This window comes from Bubalus bubalis, chromosome 4, assembly GCF_019923935.1.
Source record: "Bubalus bubalis isolate 160015118507 breed Murrah chromosome 4, NDDB_SH_1, whole genome shotgun sequence".
Lineage (NCBI taxonomy): Eukaryota > Metazoa > Chordata > Mammalia > Artiodactyla > Bovidae > Bubalus > Bubalus bubalis.
Genome location: NC_059160.1, coordinates 18,867,325 through 18,886,511, shown reverse-complemented (window position 1 = coordinate 18,886,511; position 19,187 = coordinate 18,867,325). Strand labels below are relative to the sequence as shown.

The following is a 19,187-nucleotide window of genomic DNA, read 5'->3' as shown; positions in this document are numbered from 1 at the left end:
TCTCTGTTCTCTTCCCATGATACCAAAGGGTAAGGCAGGATTAGAGATGGCCTTCTGGGATACATTCTCCATCTTCTCTCACTTTGAGAACTCCTAGGAGGAGCAGGGCAACCTCTAGGGTGGTGGAGATAAGGAACAAACAGTTCATTCCTTTGGGTTTAGGGAAATATCTCTACATCATGGACTTACTTTTCCCTGATTCTTTGGTCTGAGTTTCTGACCTAGAGGAGCAAGATCAGAGTGTGGAGATCCAGGGTAAAAGGGTGTAATTACCTTGAGAATCTTCTCTGTTTAAATATCATTTATCTTCCACTGCTATTCCCATTGCCTCCAAACTTGTTTCCAAAACAAAAACATTTCCCCAAGGAAGATTACCCTGTGACAGGTAACCCAAATGGGAAAAGGCTGAACAAAAGCAAAGCCACTAAGTAAGGGAACTCTGGCAGCCACTTTTCTTGTTATTGATCACTGTTTGCCCTGCAGTGACAACTGGCTGAATGCAAGCCCTTAATTACGATTCTCTTTGGATTGCTCTCTGAATACTTAACTCGAATCTTGGCGAAGTCTGGGTCAAAAGTTTTAAAGAAGAAACTATAATGTGAGTTTTTATTAAAGAATAATCATCAGATTTAAACAGAACCTTTGGTATCCTTGGAAATATGCAGTCAAGTGCACAAATTTTCTTTTCAAAGAGAAGAAAAAAGAATCTTTTTAGTCTATTCCCAAATACCTAAATCACATCTTCCCTTAGATTTAAACTCCAGGAAGACATTTTTGTGTTCCCTGGAACACCTCTACCATCATCTCCTTTCTGGAGACTCCCAGATGGCTCAACATAATGGTTAAACCAATGATCCTACCCCAAGGAGCTTTCCTGTACAATTCCTCCAGCGTGTGGTGATTCCTAGGCCATCTTCCCCAGCACTTTATTCTGGCACCTCTGCCCCTGTAAAGCCATAGAAAGTAGCTGAGGTTCAGATCTGCACATCCATTACCCACTCACTAGTCAGACTGTTAAAGAGAATAACCACAGGCCCAAAATGGTGTCACTTGTGCTAAAGCCCCTGATACCAACCCTAAATGTAATACCTGACCTACTTGCAGTCTTGACCTTCCCCCAGAATGTAATCTTAATCAACTATTCCAGAGTTTTCTGCTCACCACCAATGAGATCATCTGCCACGTGGGCCCTCTCCATCCATCTATGTGGTAAAACCCTTGTCATTCTCTCCCCTCCAACCCCCGCTAAAAGAAGATGTCCTGGCCTAAAAATAATCCTTTCTTTTCTTTTGCTAATTTCCTTTTGTACAGCTCTGAATATTCATTGGAAGGGCTGAGGCTGAAGCTGAGGCTCCAGTAACTTTGGCCACCTGATGCAAAGAGCTGACTCACAGGGAAAAAACCCTGATGCTGGGAAAGACTGAGGGCAAGAGAAGAAGGGGGCAGCAGAGGATGAGATGATTAGACAGCATCACCGACTCAGTGGACATGAATCTGAGCAAACTCTGGGAGATATCAGAGGACAGAGGAGCCTGGGGTGCTGCAGTCCATGGGGTCGCAAAGAATCAGACAGGACTTAGCAACTGAACAACAACAACAATGCCTTGGAGCATCCTTCTGCTTGCTAGATGGAATGCTGCCCAATTCATCAATCACCTCACAGAGTCAATTCAATCTTCAGTTTAACTTGGTTACATTTTATTTTTTAAGAAGAGGAATCAAATTGTTTGACTGAATGAGTTCTGCTTTCAGAGACAGAAGAATGCTGTTCAGTGACATCATGGAGGATTTCTTTGTCTCTTTCCAACTTCTCTCCTGGGGGAAAGACAAAGACAGAAGATATCATGATACTCAGAAAGTCTTCACAATTATAGAGGAGCTTTTTTCTGTCTAGGAAAAAAAAAAGAATCTCTCAAAACACGGGATGGGATTATTAGTAAGAGTGTTATCTCAGGGAAGTAGAATCAAGTCATCTTTACTTTTGCTTTAGTATATTTATATAAAAAGATATATAATTAATAATTAGAAAATTTTTCAGCTAGGAAAAATAAAAAACCAGTGGTTTTAAAAATCACATAGAACCCCTTCATACAACTACCACTATTAACTTTTTCTGGTGTGAACAATAGAGATGATTACTCTTCTTTCCAGGAGTTCAGGACATAGTGTACAACTATACCTCAATTTTTTTAAATAAAAGAATTCAGGACAAAAAAGGAAAGTTTATTTTTATCAAATATAAGCTTCTAAAAGATAATACTAGTAACTCAGAAGTACTCCTTAATTTTTAAATATTACCACCCAATCCCCAAAGCCCACCCTTCTCTCTTTTGGGCTTACCTCATTCACAGGAATCAGAATACTGAATTGTTGCCTGTTCATCTGTAAAATTAAATAACATATATCATTATATTGCAGACCTCATACATTCAGAGAGAAACTACATAAAAGTTATCAGTTTAGGACTCCCTTGGTGGTACAGTGGATAAGAAGAATCCGCCTGCCAGTGCAGGAGACACGGGTTCAATCCCTGGTCCAGGAAGATCCCACATGCCAAAGAGCAACTAAGCCGGTAGGCCACAACCGCTGAGCCCGCGCTCCACAGCACAAGCTCCACAAGAAGAGAAGCCACCACAATGTGAAGCCCACACACCACAACAAAGAGTAGCCCCTGCTTGTTGCACCTAGAAAAAGCCCACACACAGTAATGAAGACCCAGTAGAACCAAAAATAAAATAAGTTAATTCAAATAAATAAATTTTAAAAGCTACTGTTAAAAAAAATCCATTTAGAACAAAAGTTACTGCTTTAACCCTTTCCAAAAGATTTCTATAGGTTATGAGCATATTCAGAATATAGCAAGTTTTCAATGACTAATATTTGCATGCTTGCAGTAAATTATTCATCTAAGCAAACATATTAAGAATGGTCCTTAGAGAATACTGTTCTTTTGGTCTATGGACCACATTGTATAAAATATGTCTAGGTCAGAAGACTTTTTAAAAATGGCATATAACTGAATCAAAGTGTGTTAGGAGATCAGATAATGATGTGCACTTGGCTTGGAAAAGAGTATTTGGAAAATTAAGAGAGAGATCATGAAAAAGGAGGCAGAAATATGTCAGGAGATGCAGGTAAATCTGGGCCCTCACCTGGCAGGTAGTAGTCATAGACTTTGATGGTTGCTGGTTTGAGGTTGGTGACCAACACACTTTGGCTGATGGTGAAGGTATAGGTCTGAGTTTCCTTCCCGAGCTATAAGACAGACAAACATCCCATTAAAACAAAAGTGAAAATAACATCTCTGCAATGTGGAGATTGAAAAACTCTTGCTGAAAAAGACACAGATGTAAAGAACAGACTTTTAGACTCTGTGGGAGAAGGCGAGGGTGGGATGATTTCACAGAATAGCATTGAAACATGCATATTATCATATGTGAAATAGATCCCCAGTCCAGGTTCAGTGCATGAGACAGGGTGCTCACGGCTGGTGCACTGGGATGATGCTGAGAGATGGAATGGGGAGGGAGGTGGGAGGGAGGTTCAGGATGGGGAACACATGTACACCCATGGCTGATTCATGTGAATGTATGGCAAAAACCACCACAATATTGTAATTAGCCTCCAATTAAAATAAATTAAAAAATGGAAAAAAAAAAAAAAAGAAAGAAAGACTCTTGCTGTCTTCACACAGATTTCCTGAAACCCTTCTACCTCTGCTTCTTGCCACTCCCAAAATTGCCTCCTGCTGTCTTTCTGGCTTTCTTCTCAGCATCTTACAGTTTCCTGGTCCTTCTGTAAAATGGGTCCACTCTTGGTCTGGTCTAAGCTACAGCTCCTCTACTAAATTAAGTGCAGTGGCCAAAGGAACAGAAGCTTCCGTTATCCTTCAACAGCTTTATACATACAATTGGTTTTCTCTCTTCATTCAGCTCTCTCATCCAATGACATCTCCTCACAGAGGCCTTTCTTGGCCACCTGACTTTAAAACAGTCACACTGGACTTCTCTGGTGGTCCAGTGGCTAAGACTCTGAGCTCCCAATGCATGGGGCCTGGGTTCGATCCCTGGTCAGGGAAGTAGATCCCACATGCCGCAACTAAGAGCTCACATGCCGAAACTAAAGACCCTGCATGTCACAATGAAGTTCAAAGATCCTGAGTGCCACAACTAAGACCCAGTGCAGGCAAATACATAAAATAAAATAAAAGTCACATCCTGGCTTAGCCCCACCACACTCCTACATAGCACTGATGACTACTAAAACTATTCCTAAATATGTATGTTTGTGCATATTATGTATTTTTTAATTTGCATATTGTTTGTCTCTCCATTAGAATATCAGCTCCATGAGGACAGGAGTCATGTCTATGACTTTTATTGCCACATCTCTATCATGTTGAAGAGTATCTGGTATATGTTGATTGCTCAAAAACTGTTTGTTGAATAAATGAATGGAGAGTTCAAGACAATTGCATAAATTACTCTAATAGAAAAAGTAAGGTTTATGTTATAAATTTAGACACGAAGTTATAAATGCTGAAGTGGAAGAAATTTTGAAAGAGATTTTTTTAGATATGTTCTGTGTACTTATTCATTCAGTTCTGTCTGACTATTCAAGACCTCATGGACTGCAGACTGCCAGGCTCCTCTGTCCATGGGATTCTCCAGGCAAGAATACTGGAGTGGGTGGCCCTTTCCTCCCTCAATGCATGAAAGTGAAAAGTGAAAGTGAAGTCGCTCAGTTGTGTCTGACTCTGTGCGACCCCATGGACTGTAGCCTAACAGTCTCCTCGGTCCATGGGATCTTCCAGGCAAGAGTATTGGAGTGGGTTGCCATTGCCTTCTCTTGGAGTGGGTACAGGGCTTCTAAAAACATGGTCTGGGAATTCTCAGGAATGCCCAAGACTATCTGGCAATTTGTGAGAGCAGAATTATTTTGGGAATAATCAATTCAGTTCAGTTCAGTCGCTCAGTCATGTCCGACTCTTTGCGACCCCATGAATTGCAGCACGCCAGGCCTCCCTGTCCATCACCAACTCCCGGAGTTCACTCAGACTCATGTCCATCGAGTCAGTGATGCCATCCAGCCATCTCATCCTCTGTTATCCCCTTCTCCTCCTGCCCCCAATCCCTCCCAGCATCACAGTCTTTTCCAATGAGTCAACTCTTCGCATGAGGTGGCCAAAGTACTGGAGTTTCAGCTTTAGCATCATTCCTTCCAAAGAAATCCCAGGGCTAATACTAAGACAGTATTCACTTTTTTTCATTCTCATTCTCTTTCACTGTACTAGTGGAAGGGGACTACTTGATGTGTGATATTTCGACAGATTGAATGCCAAAGCAGACCGGAGAATTTCACTCTCTCTGATTAAGCTAGATATTAAAGCAAAAATGTAAAACAATCTGCTAGTCTCACTAATTTTTTTGTTGTTTTGGGAAATACATTTTTCATGAAATGTTATATTAAAATGTTGTGAGCTTATTACTATTGTTTTTAAATAGCTTAATAAATAATTTAATGTTTTTCTCATTTTTAGTTTCTAATAGGATAAGACATTATCTTTTCTAATAAGATAAATAGATGTAACCCACGCTATCATCAGCTCTTTGAGATCATTTAAGAGTATGGAGGGGTCCTGAAAAAACATCTTTGGAACCACTGCTCTCATCAATCATTTTATTTATCATAAAGATTTAAAGCAAATGACTAATATACACCAAAAGAAAGCTGGGATAGCAGACTTAATATCTGATCAGACAGAATCTAAGGCAAAGGAAAAAAAGTACACATGTGTGTAGAAATCTAAGGCAAAGAAATATATATAGATATATATAATGTAAATGAAGGACAGTATATACTAATAAAAAGGAAATTTAAAAAGATATGTTCATAAAACATACAACCCTAATTATATAATCAAAAAATATATCAAGAAATGACTGACAGAATTAGCATAGCTAAATGGATAAAGGACCAATCAACCACTGTAATTACAAATTTTGACAAATTTCGAAAAACTGATAGATGGAGCAGAAAAAATAAGCAGGGATAACAAAGGTATGAGCAACAGAAATAATCATTTTGGACTTTTAGATCTAGATAAATCCATACCCAAGAGAAGAGAAAGAAAAAGAGAAAGTGATGTCACTCAGTCGTGTCCGACTCTTTGCGACCCCAAGGACCGCAGCCTACCAGGCTCCTCCATCCATGGAATTTTCCAAGCAAGAGTACTGGAGTGGGTCGCCATTTCCTTCTCCAGAGGGTCTTTCTGACCCAAGAGAAAGGACCTGGATATTCTTTTGTAGCACACAATGAACATTTCCAAAAACAGACCACATACTAGATAACAAAAAAAAAACCCAATGCATTTTAGAAGCTCACTATCATGATCTCAGACCATAGTGCAATAAAATTAGAAATTAGTAACAAAAAAGTGGCTTTAAATATCCCATGAATTTTCAAAAAATTAAAATATAAAGTAAGTTGTTAAAGAAAACAGTGCATGTCAAAAATTGTTGGACAAAGAATATACACAGAAGGAAATTTATAGTTTAAATTAATCAGAAAATGAGAGATTAAAAATAAACAAATTTAGCATTCAATTTAAGAAGTTAGAAAAAGAATGACAGAAAATATCCTTTTCTCCTGTTTTCAGTCCAAAACAAAGAAGGAGTTCCCTGGTGGTCTGGTAGTTACAACACAGTGTTTTCACTACATGAACCAGGATTCAATCCCTGGTCCAGGAACTAAGATCCCTCAGGCCTTGGGCCCAAAAATAATAATTTTTAAAAAGGAAGAAATTAATTAAACAGAGCACCAAAACCAAATAATCAAATAACAAAGAACAACAGAGAAGAGAAATAAAGCCAAAAGTAACTTTTGTTAAATGTGAATAAGATTGCGCTCTGATGATATTGGTAAAGAGAAAAGGGGAAAAGATACACAGAAAAAAGGAAATAGTCACAGATATAATCATGATTGGCTTTTAGACCGTTAGACTTGATGTCTTGAGTTAGAAGCTGACTGACAAATCTGGCTTGGTACACAGACCATCTGGCCACTGCAGTCTTAGGAATGGTGTTGTGGAAATTAGTATCCCCAGGTTCAACTCCCACCTTGACTCCTGACAAAAAGGATGAGTTGAGAAGCCCACCTACTCAATCACTTCAGCCTCAGTCTCCTTACATAGAAGGAGGGGTGGTATGTGAGACTCAGGGAAGGTGTGTATGAAAGCATCATTTAAACTATGGCATCATGATTTCAGGGTTGTTCTGATACACTAACCAGTGTGTGTGTATGTTAGTCTCTCAATCATGTCCAACTCTTTGTGATCCCAGGCTCCTCTGTCCATGGAATTCTCCAGGTGGGAATACTGGAGTAGGTTGCCATTCCCTTCTTCAAGGGATCTTCCCAATCTAGGGATCAAACTCAGTTCTCCTGCATTGCAGGCAGATTCTTTACCATCTGAGCCACAAGGGAAGCCCCAGAGTTGTTCACTCACCAGAGTTGTTCCAAAAGAAACTATACAGGGCTGACTCCAAAGTGGTTGTGAACACTTACCCTCCCAGGTTGCTCAACCTCATGTGTGTGACACTAGTACATTTACATTAGAAGGGAAGCGAAAAGACACATGGCACTTAAGCACTTTGCTTCAGTTCCTGACCCCATACCTCTTCCAAGTAGATGTTGAGTGTGTCAATTTCAGATTCAACCTTCTTCACCAGTGGTTGCTGGAGAAGCTGAATAAGAAAGGATGAAAAAAAAGAGAGAGACTGAGAGCCAGAGCCTTTCTTATCCTCTAAGGTCATCTTGCAAAGCTCTGCCATGGTTACAAAAGCAATATACGTTTTCTTAACATGGAAAAACATAAGAAAAAGGAACCAAGACAGTAACTGGCATATCAGTTTGATATAACTAAACATATCAGCCTATTTATGTTCAGTCACTCAGTCATGTATGACTCTTTGCAATCCCATGGACTGCAGCACACCAGGCTTCCCTCTCCTTCACCATCTCCAGGAGCTTTCTCAAACTCATGTCCATCGAGTTGACGATGCCATCCAACCATCTCATCCTCTGTTGCCGTCTTCTCTACCTGCCCTCAATCTCATATACTCAATGTATCTTTGTAGCCCATTTAGAAACTATAATCATGAGTTAGTTGCATGTATAAACCATCATGCCCAACTCACCAGTTTTTAATGATAATTAAAAGCTATGATCATTAGTCTCCCTTCAAAACTAGAAAACAGAAGCAACTTACTAGCTGATTGGTGCCCTCCACAGGACTGAATCCAGAAAGCATCTTGACCTCCACAATAGCCATATTGGAAGAGCTGCGACTCCCCACATAACTGAGGGCAGAAAGAAGCAAACCTGTGTCAGCCCATTGTCTTCCCTCTCAGCACCCTGTGTGTTCACAATACACACACACACACACACACACACACATACACACACACTCCAGCTCAGTCACCCTATTCTAGATGTCCCCCAACCCCTCTCTGCTCTCCTCACCTGGTTTGGATCGTCAGCACCAAGGATCCAAGTGAAGTATGTTGCTTACACTGAGATCCCGTTGTTTTCACACTAAGACTAAAGGCCTCCACACTTTTCGGAGGGAGGATATTATATCTCAGCACCGTCTAGTTGGAGGAAACAAAAAACAGTTGGAGAAATCAGAGTTGGGGAGAATTTTAAAGATTGTATGGTTTAAATGACTGTCCTTACAAATAAGATAGAGAAGATTTTCTGCTGGAGGTTGAGATACTCTCAGACTCTCCTCCCCAACTCACACTAATCCTGCTGGAGCTCAGCTTTGTCTCTCAGTTGTGCCTGATTCTGCGGCCCCAGGGACTGTCACCCACCAAGCGTCCCTGTCCATGGGATTTTCCAGGCAAGAATACTGAAGTTGGGTGCCATTTCTTTCTTCTAGGGATCTTCCCAACCCAGGGATTGAACCCATGTCTCTTGCATTTCAGGTGGATAGTTTACCACTGAGCCACCTGGGAAGCCCAGAGCTCTGCTTACCTGCGCATAAATACAGCCCTGGCCTGAGGCCTCCAAGGTGTACACCCCAGGGATATGGGGCAACATCTCCTGCTGGAACACCAGACGGTTGGCAGCTTGAACATTGAAGGTGTGCTGGAAATTCTGAGCGGATTTCACTGCCAGGTTGACTTCCTCCGACGGCACGTAGGCAGTGGTGGCATACTTGGCGAGAGCTTGGAGAGCCACCACGGTGTCCTGACAACAATAGGCACGTACTTACTGTTTTGTGAGCCACTGGAAGTAACTTCCAACAACCCTCAAGCCTAGACACCTGATTAGTGTTTGCTAGTTTGAATGATACCTCCTCTAAGACTCGAAGATCCACATTTAGCCATGCTGGGAAAGCTCACATAGAAATCACATCTTACCTGCATAGAAAATCACCATCAAGTTATTATCAGACATCATAGGTTGTCAGGCTTAATTTCATATATTTATACTTAGCAATGAAGCCTAGCTTCAGAACAGGTTATTATTAGGAGTGAGTGGATCATTGTTTAATAGCTGTTTTGCAGTCTCCTTATTTGGGGAGGAAACAGCAGTAGCTTGATAGCCCTAAAAACTGCATGTTCTTCCAAGTTATTTAATTGCATAAAAATCTTCTGTGACACAGGGTATCAGGGGATCCTTGGAAAATCCATCCTTGAAGGACAAGGCTTCTTAGCCATTGTGTGTGTGTGTGTGTGTGTGTGTGTGTTAGTAATTCAGTCATGTCTGACTCTTTGCCACCCCATGGACTCAAGCCCACTAGGCTCCTCTGTCCATGAGATTCTCCAGGCAAGAATACTGGAGTGGGTTGCCATTCCCTTCTTCAGGGGATCTTCACAACCCAGAGACTGAGCCCAGGTCTCCTGCACTGCAGGCAAATTCTTTACCGTCTGAGCCACCTGGGAAGCTCCTTAACCATTATGCCATGTGACAATCTTTTCATCTTCTGGGAATAAGACAGATCCTACTTTGTATATATACAACTTTTCCTAGCTTTCCTTCTAGATTGTAAACTTTTTAAAGACTATGTCTTACCAGATTTCCAATACTTGAAATAGAAGAAGGAGGTACGCCCGTAAAGTCGTGCCTTTATGCTTACAGACCCCATAACTGGCTTTCCAATTTGTGACTATGTAAATTTAGCCATAATTATACATGTCCTCTTTACATGTAAAACATGGATCTTGTGATGTTTCCTACCCTACAAACTAAGACTTAAATACGTATAGTACTATTTATGTGCTCATATGACCTAATTTTATGAATCCTTCTATGTCTTTTTCAAACATGATTTTTCTCCCTTTCTGTAGAATGATTAGTCCCCAGACCTAGAGGGCAAGGGTGATCGTTTTTCCTCTCTCTCCATGTGGGATCCAATCCTACCTGATAAAAGGCACAAGAACAAGCTATTTACCTGAGTGGAAGAGAAGCCCCCATATGCATTTCGCTGTTTGGCCAACCAAGCCACTATGCTGGTGGCCTTGCCTAGCTCCTTTTGAGTCAGGTCCTCTTTGCTAAGCAAGGTCAGTAATACATAGGCCGTGAGTTCCACATCCACAGGCTCAGGCTGAGACCAAGGCCTGGCATCTGAAGTCGGAGCAGGTTTCTGGCTCCAGTGAGTGGACTCTCCTATGGAGAAAAAAGCATGATTAGGAAAGTCTTGGAAGGAAATGACTTTCCTATTTTCACTTTGTAAATGTGTGTGCACCAAGTGTGCCAAGTTGCTTCAGTCATGTCTGACTCTGTGTGACCCTGTGGACTGTGGCCCACCAGACTCCTCTGTCCATGGAATTCTCAAGGCAAGAATATTGTAATGGGTTGCCATTTCCTTTTTGAGGGGCTCTTCCCCACCCAGGGATTGAACCCATGTCTCCTTCACTGGCAGGTGGATTCTTCACTGCTGAGCCACCTGGGAAGCCCCAAATCAGATAAAGTAACAACCAAAAAGTAATCATCAGTCAGAAAAAAATATTTCTCAAATCTTCTGATTTATTGGCCATAATGTATATGCAAGAATTTGTGTCTGTGTGTGCATGTGTGTACACCCACACAGAATTCCCCTGGGTGAAGCTGGGAGCATCAATAAATGCCTCCAGAAATGATAACATATGGGAGAATATGCATAAAAATGCTGAGAAACCACAGAAGAAATGCTAATGAGAGCAAGCAAGTAGATGATGAGGTCAAATCCCATTTCTGTGACAGTCACAACAGTAACTTGAAGATAAAGAACAACAAGTTGAAATGAGGAGTGGAAGCTAGAAGTCTTACTAAATATAAGTTTAGGGATTTCGCTGGTGGTCCAGTTGTTATGAATATGCCTTGCAACACAGGGGACAAAGTTTCGATCCCTGGTCAGGGAACTAAGGTCCCACATGACACAGAGCAACTAAGCCCACATTGCAACTAGAGAGTCCGTGAGCCTCAACGAAAAATCCTGCATACTGCAACTAAGACCTGACACAGCCAAAAAATTAATTTTTAATATAAATATATAAGTTCAGAGATAATAAATACATAGCCCAAAGGAGGTAATCTAAGTGGAAGAACAAAAGAAAACATGTGAGCCTACAATGCAAGGTAATGAGGAAAAGATGATTACATTAAGTTGATATATACCTGAGCAGGTATAACTCCACCCACTGTCTGAGACCCCCGTTCCTGGACTGGAGTTGCTTATACACAGGCCAAATATCTACCCAGAGCCCTGATGAGAGTACAATTCAGCAATGACACTTGTATAAATGAAAGCTGAGATTAAATTTATGCCTGGAAGTATAATTTTAAATAAAGAGCATTAATATTTTATTTACAAGATCTGTTAGAATATCTAATTTTTTTGGGCCATGCCACAGGGCTTTCAGGATCTTAGGGATCTTAGAGTAGTAAAAGTGCTGAGTCTTAGCCACTGGACCAATAGCAAATTCCCAGAATATTGCAAATTATTCTTAAATATATCCGAAGTTTGAGAAGGACCTCGAGAAATCTCTAAGTTCATCTTACCCCATCAGCCTCAGTGGCTTTACACCAAAGAACTGTTAAACTAGGGATTCTCCAATGCCAGTACATTTTCTGACCTGCTTCTACCATCTATTTTCTCTTCATGTTAAAAATATAACATGCTCTTTGAGGACTTTCAGGGGTTTTCCCACAAAACTCTTAGTAGTGATTTTATGACTTAACTTTTACTAAAATGAATCCTAGAAATGAACATGTGCGCGACTACAGAGACTAGGGAAATTTTTCACATCTTTTCACAATTTCAAAAAAACTGGAACTTCCGTGGGAGTCCAGTGGTTGGGACTCAGAGCTTTTTAGACCTGGGTTCACTGTTTTAGACCTGGGTTCGATCCCTGGTCAGGGAACTAAGATCCTGCAAGCCACATATCATGACAAAAAATAAAAAAGACTTCCCTGGCATCCAAGTGGGTTTGATCCCTGGTCTGGGAAGTTCTGCATACTATGCAGTGTGGCAAAAAACAAAGCAAAAGCTAACATGGCCAACATACCTGAGACAATAGCCTGTTGATATAGCTTTTCCAGAAGAATGTTTCTGATGTTCATGTCCCCAGCCAGAGAGAACGTATAAGCAAGGAGGGCCTGTGTGTACAGGTTGGTGGTGGAGGAAACGGAACTCTTGACACACTGCAGCCCCTGACTCACCATTGGGTCCTGAAAAGTAAAGATAAAGAACTGAAATTAGAAGGCATTCCTTTAAAAAGTGGAGGTGATAAGGAAGTCACCATACCCTCCTTTCAGTTTAAAAGGTTCTCGGTTCTGAATTCAGTCACTCAGTCGTGTCTGACTCTTTGCAACCCCATGCACCACAACAAGCCAGGCCTCCCTGTCTATCACCAACTCCCAGAGTCCACCCAAACCCATGTCCATTGAGTCAGTGATGCCATCCAACCATCTCATCCTCTGTCGTCCCCTTCTCCTCCTGCCTTCAATCTTTCCCAGCATCAGGGTCTTTTCAAATGAGTCAGCTCTTCGCTTCAGGTGGCCAAAGTACTGGAGTTTCAGCTTTAGCATCATTCCTTCCAAAGAACACCCAGGACTGATCTCCTTTAGGATGGACTGGTTGGATCTCCTTGCAGTCAAAGGGACTCTCAAGAGTCTTCTCCAACACCACAGTTCAAAAGCATCAATTATTCAGCACTCAGTATTCTTTATAGTCCAACTCTCACATCCATACATGACCACTGGAAAAACCATAGCCTTGACTAAACAGACCTTTATTGACAAAGTAATGTCTCTGCTTTTGAATATGCTATCTAGGTTGGTCATAACTTTCCTTTCAAGGAGTAAGTGTCTTTTAATTTCATGGCTGCAATCACCATCTGCAGTGATTTTGGAGCCCAGAAAAATAAAGTTAGCCACTGTTTCCACTGTTTCCCCACCTATTTGCCATGAAGTGATGAGACCGGATGCCATGATCTTTGTTTTCTGAATGTTGAGCTTTAAGCCAACTTTTTCACGCTCCTCTTTCACTTTCATCAAGAGGCTCTTTAGTTCTTCTTCACTTTCTGCCCTAAAGGTGGTGTCATCTGCATATCTGAGGTTATTGATATTTCTCCCAGCAATCTTGATTCCAGCTTATGCTTCCTCCAGCCCAGCATTTCTCATGTGTACTCTGCATATAAGTTAAATAAACAGGGTGACAATATACAGCCTTGACGTACTCCTTTCCCAATTTGGAACCAGTCTGTTGTTGCATGTTCCAAGCAAAAGTTCTAACTGTTGCTTCCTGACCTGTATACAGGTTTCTCAAGAGGCAGGTCAGGTGGTCTGGTATTCCCATTTCTTGCAGAATTTTCCACAGTTTATTGTGATCCACACAGTCAAAGGCTTCGGCGTAATTAATAAAGCAGAAATAGATGTTTTTCTGGAACTCTCTTGCTTTTTCAATGGTCCAGTGGATGTTGGCAATTTGATCTCTGGTGCCTCTGCTTTTTCTAAAACCAGCTTGAACATCTGGAAGTTCACAGTTCATGTATTGCTGAAGCCTGGCTTGGAGAATTTTAAGCATCACTTTACTAGTGTGTGAGATGAGTGCAACTGTGCAGTAGTTTGAGCATTCTTTGGCATTGCCTTTCTTTGGGATTGGAATGAAAACTGAGCTTTTCCAGTCCCTTGGCCACTGCTCAGTTTTCCAAATTTGCTGGCATATTGAATGCAGCACTTTCACAGCATCATCTTTCAGGATTCGAAATAGCTCAACTGGAATTCCATCACCTCCACTAGCTTTTTGTTCGTAGTGATGCTTCCTAAGTCGCACTTGACTTCACATTCCAGGATGTCTAGTTCTAGGTGAGTGATCACACCATCGTGATTATCTGGGTCATGAAGATCTTTTTTGTATAGTTCTTCTGTGTATTCTTGCCACCTCTTCTTAATATCTTCTGCTTCTGTTAGGTCCCTATCATTTCTGTCCTTTATTGGCTGGAGAGGGACAAAACTAGGTAACTTTCTCTAGAAATAGGCATGATCCGGAGAGTGTCAAGGGGAGGAGCTAGAGAAACTCACATCTGTGGTCTTGCCCATCTCCAACAATGCAGCCGTGATGTAGGCAGTCAAGGAGACCTCATCATCAACTCCACCCTGGAAGGAGACAGGGAGACAGGAAGTCAAGGCTGCAGCCAGCATGTGCAAGAATTGTGTGCAAACTACAAACTACAAAAAGGTGTCCCCTCTGAACAGATGAATTAGCACATGCAGGGAACGGACATGTGGACACAGGGGCGGGGGAAGGGTGGGATGAATTGGGAGAGTAGCGTTGACATATAATACACTAGTTTGTGTAAAATACATAGCTAGTGGGAAGCTGCTGTATAGCACAGGGAGCTCAGCTCAGTGCTCTGTGATGACCTAAAGGAGTGAGATGGGGGTGGGAGGGTGGGAGGGAGGTAGAAGGAAGGCTCAAGAGGGAGGGGGACTTATATACTCATGTACCTAATTCCCACTGTTGTATAGCAAAAGCTAACACAACATTGTAAAGCAATTATCTTCCAATTAAAACAAAATTATTTATTTATTATTATTTTTTACCTGAAGGATAATTGCTTAACAATATTGTGTTTCTGCCATACATCAACATTAATCAGTCATAGGTATACATATGTTCCCTCCCTGTTGAACCTCTGTCCCACCTCCCATCCCATTCCACTCCTCAATTTTTGAATTAAGAAAATAAAAAGTGCTCCTTTCCACAGGCTGACTCGACCTCAAGACTCCAGGACAGACAGTGGGTGGGGGCGGGGAGGAGGACTGGAGGGACTTCAGTGACGCACAGCCTCCAACAGTGACCTTCAAGTAACCTTCAAGAAGTAACATGAGGTCTTCAGCTCTGAGTGGGTATTTAGGAAACCCAAGAGAAGGGGTTACGAAGCATAACAGATTTTTTTTTTTTTAAAGAAGGAAGCAGGGGATACGAAGAATCTGAGAATTTCTTATTCTCAGGTTTTTACTGAATCTGAGCCTCCCCAGATGAATGTTCCCCTCAAGTGGCACAAAGCCCAGCCTCTTTTCCAGGAGACATTGGGTGACACCCGTCCTTGATTAATGACGTTCACAGAAGAATATTAGTCTTTTCTTTAAAAAAAAAATATAATCTAAATTATGATCTTTGTTCAATAGATAAAAGAACAAACACTTAAAAAGGTGAAATAGTTTGTTCAAGAATACACAGCCAATATAAGCTGAAGGGCTGGGATTTGAGCCCAAGGAGTTTAAGTCCAGAGCTCCCACTAAGGACCAAACCACCAAACTTGACAAGACAAATGATGTGTTTCTTGATGGACTGGCCAGCTCTGGTAAGACAGGAGGAGGAAAAACCTCTAGAATCTTGTTCTAGTCACATCCAGGCTTGTACTATACATATGGGGGACACTGCAAGGACCTTGCATAAGGAATACTAATGAATCATACACAGATTTTGTTTTCAACACTCAAGATTTTTAATCCAGGGCCTGGAATAGCAATAATGATCTCTCCAGGAAAGTTGGTTCAGTCTTTCTTTCACTGGGTCTGTTCTGAATTGAACAAGAGCTACTCACACCCCAGCACCTCACCCTGTGTTGGGAGGCATTGCAGTGAATGGAGGCAAGCAATGCCCCTGGAGTCCAACTGCTGGGGTTCAAATGACAGTCCTGCACCCACAAAAAATCACCTCGGGCACTTTACTTAACCCCTGCACCTAGTTTCTTCATCTGTAAAATGGAATTAAAAATGGTACCAGGACTTGTGTGTGCGTGCTCAGTTGCTTCAGTCATGTCCAACACTTTGTGACTCTATGGACTATGCCCTGCCAGATTCCTCTATCCATGAGATTCTCTAGACACAAATACTAGAGTGGGTTGCCATGCTCTCCAGGGGAATCTTCCCGACCCAGGAATCAAACTCACATCTCCTGCGTCACAGGTGGATTCTTTACCCACTGAGCCACCTGGGAAGCCCCATGCTAGGACTTAGCATATTGATTTGTTGTAAACATTAAATGGGCTTCCCAGGTGGCTCAGTGGTAAAGAATCTGCCTGCCAAAACAGGAGATGCAAGAGACACGGGTTCGATCCCTGGGTCAGAAAGATCCCCCAGAAAAGGAAATGGCAACCCATGGGAAATCCCATGGATAGAGGAGCCTGGCAGGGTTGCAGTCCATGGGGTCATAAAGAGTCATAAACGACTAAGCAACTAAACAACAACAAACATTAAACATCAAATAAACGGAGTACATAGTGCCTGGCAGAGAGTAGACCCCCTTACAATAAACACTGGGCTGGGGACTTCCCTGGTGGATTAAGACTCTGTCTTCCAATGCAGTGGACGTGAGTTTGATCCCTGGTTGGGTAACTAAGATCCCACATACCTTGGGGCAACAGCCTGTGCGGCAGCAAAAATCCAGCCCAGCCAAAATAAACAAACAATTACTTTTTTTTAATAGCAAAATTATTAAAAAAAAAAAAAAAAAAGGCACTGGGCTGCCTAGGAATCGCCACCAGAGCAAATGGCTTTGCTTCATACTTAGGGAGTTTGTAAAATGCTCAGAGACCTTCCAGTCCAGTGGTCCTCAAACTTTACCAAGTGTTTGAATCACCCAGAGGGCTACGTTAAAATACAAATGCTGGCCCACATCCCCCAGAGTTCCTGTGACTAGGTCTGGGGTGAGAGCTGGAATTAGCATTTCAAACAAGTTCTCAGGTGGTGCTGGTACTGCTGAACCTGGGGACTGCACTTTGAGAACCATATCCTAGTACATACTCTCATTTTACAGATATGGAAGCTCAGGCTCAGACTGGCTAAGAATATTGACCAAGGTCACCCCTTAGCCAGGCCAGAGACCTAAAGAACCAAACCCCGGGCCAGCGCTGTCTTGATTCTGTGCAATCAGAGGTCAAGTTCTTCTCAGGGACTCCAGGCCCCTGGGCAGGGCCGCACCTTCATAGCTGTGTGAAGGAGCTTTCCCACATTGTCGTAGCAGCCACTGGAGAGCTGGTTTCCTGCCATCCACTCAAGAGCATCCTGGATGTTCTTGTCGTCAATGAAGATGAATTGCCGAGCCTGGCCAAAGCATTTGGTGACAAAGGCTGTCAGCCTGTATGGGTAAAGAGGGAAATGCACATTAAGGCAGATTTCTAGGTGAGGGTTCAATGTGTTAAGTCGATTCAGTCGTATCCGACTCTTTGCCACCCCATGGACTATAGCCCACCAGGCTCCACTGTCCATGGGATTCTCCAGGCAAGAATATTAGAGTGGGTTGCCATTTCCTCCTCCAGGGTGTGTGACAGTTCTACAGCTTGTTCTGGTGTGTGGTTCCAGAAGAGGAGTTGAAGAAACATAATGCCATAGTAAGCCTGGAAAAGGGAGGCCTTACTTGGCCTTCGTGGGGACAAAAACTGGTAGGTTCAAGGTGAGGGAGAAGGGTAAGGGGTTTGACCATACATGAAGCTGAAATAAATAGTATTAAAGTGATAGAGGAGGACTTCCCTGGTGGCACAGCAGATAAGAATCCACTTGCCAATGCAGGGGACAGGGGTTCCATCCCTGGTCCAGGAAGATTCCTCATGCCACAGTGCAACTAAGGCCCATGTACCACAGCTGCTGAGTCCACACCTAGAGCCTGTGCTTCACAAGAGAAACCCACACACCACAACAAGAGAAACCCCACACACCAAAACTAGAGAATGCCCACAGAGCAACAGAAACCCAACATGGCCATAAATAAAAAAATAAAATTTATTTTTAAAATATGTTTAAGTGGTAAAGGATAGAAAGCAAGAATGGGGTGCAGCGGAGGATAGAGGAATAATTCCAAAGGGTTCTGGAATTATGCTCTGGGGAGCAGAACTCACTGGGAATTGGGCAACATTACCATGTGTTTCCATTTCCATCTTGCTCCCCAAAGGCGCTGTAGGAGCCATTACTGTGTTTGTACATCAGTTCCCTCTGGTACCCTGGGAAGCCAGATGTGGTTTTAGAGGAGAGCGATAACTTCAAAAAACACTCCCATGGCTTGCAAGGATAAGGGACACTTCAGATACCAAAATTCCCTGTGTCTTAATAACCCAACCATAGGCCCCAAAGCAAGTGTTCAAGAAGAAAGGGTGAGCCAGCTCACCCAGCTTCAGGAAGCCCACTGCTCGGGACCAGATTTCCTCCGTCAGCAGCTCTGTCTTCTCCAGGTACTGCAGGACGTAAATGATAGGTGCGAAAAAGACCATGTTCTGCTCCCCACAGCCACTTGGCATCTGCACCAAGTTGTCCAGGTTCTGCAGGGCTGTGCCCATGATGTCTCCTGGGGTCCAAAAGGAAAGAGAGAGAAGATGGTGGGAGAAGCAGGGATCCTGAAGAGTTATCATTCAATGAATACATGTGTGCCAAGTTGCTTCAGTCATGTCTGACTCTTTGAGAACCCATGGACTGTAGCCCACCAGGCTCCTCTGTTCATGGGATTTTCCAGGCAAGAATACTGGAGTGGGTTGCCATGTCCTCTTCTAGGGGATCTTCTCTACCCAAGGATGGAACCCACATCTCTTATGTCTCCAGCATTGGCAGGTGGGTTCTTTATCACTAGCACCACTTGAGAAGCCCTCTAAAGAACACATATTACTTACCATTTTGTGAGTCATTACTCTGTGACTCCAGGGACA

At 42.4% G+C, this 19,187-nt stretch overlaps 1 protein-coding gene across 2 annotated transcripts in view; it reads right to left on the bottom strand.

Annotated features, from left to right (window-relative positions):
* Positions 1-1,676: 1,676 nt before the first annotated feature.
* The window catches only part of A2ML1 (alpha-2-macroglobulin like 1), a 48,593-nt gene continuing 31,082 nt past the window's right edge, over positions 1,677-19,187 (bottom strand). For both annotated transcript variants that reach the window (XM_006069772.4, XM_006069773.4), the window contains exons 24-36: positions 18,656-18,832; positions 18,410-18,491; positions 17,476-17,632; positions 14,569-14,643; positions 12,552-12,714; positions 10,457-10,671; positions 9,034-9,249; positions 8,521-8,648; positions 8,267-8,357; positions 7,674-7,742; positions 3,153-3,255; positions 2,341-2,382; positions 1,677-1,815 (exon numbers count right to left, since the gene is read on the bottom strand). In XM_006069772.4, coding sequence (XP_006069834.4) covers positions 2,342-2,382; positions 3,153-3,255; positions 7,674-7,742; positions 8,267-8,357; positions 8,521-8,648; positions 9,034-9,249; positions 10,457-10,671; positions 12,552-12,714; positions 14,569-14,643; positions 17,476-17,632; positions 18,410-18,491; positions 18,656-18,832 — 1,517 coding nt within the window. In that variant the 3' untranslated portion in view covers positions 1,677-1,815; position 2,341. The remainder of the gene's footprint in view (positions 1,816-2,340; positions 2,383-3,152; positions 3,256-7,673; positions 7,743-8,266; positions 8,358-8,520; positions 8,649-9,033; positions 9,250-10,456; positions 10,672-12,551; positions 12,715-14,568; positions 14,644-17,475; positions 17,633-18,409; positions 18,492-18,655; positions 18,833-19,187) is intronic.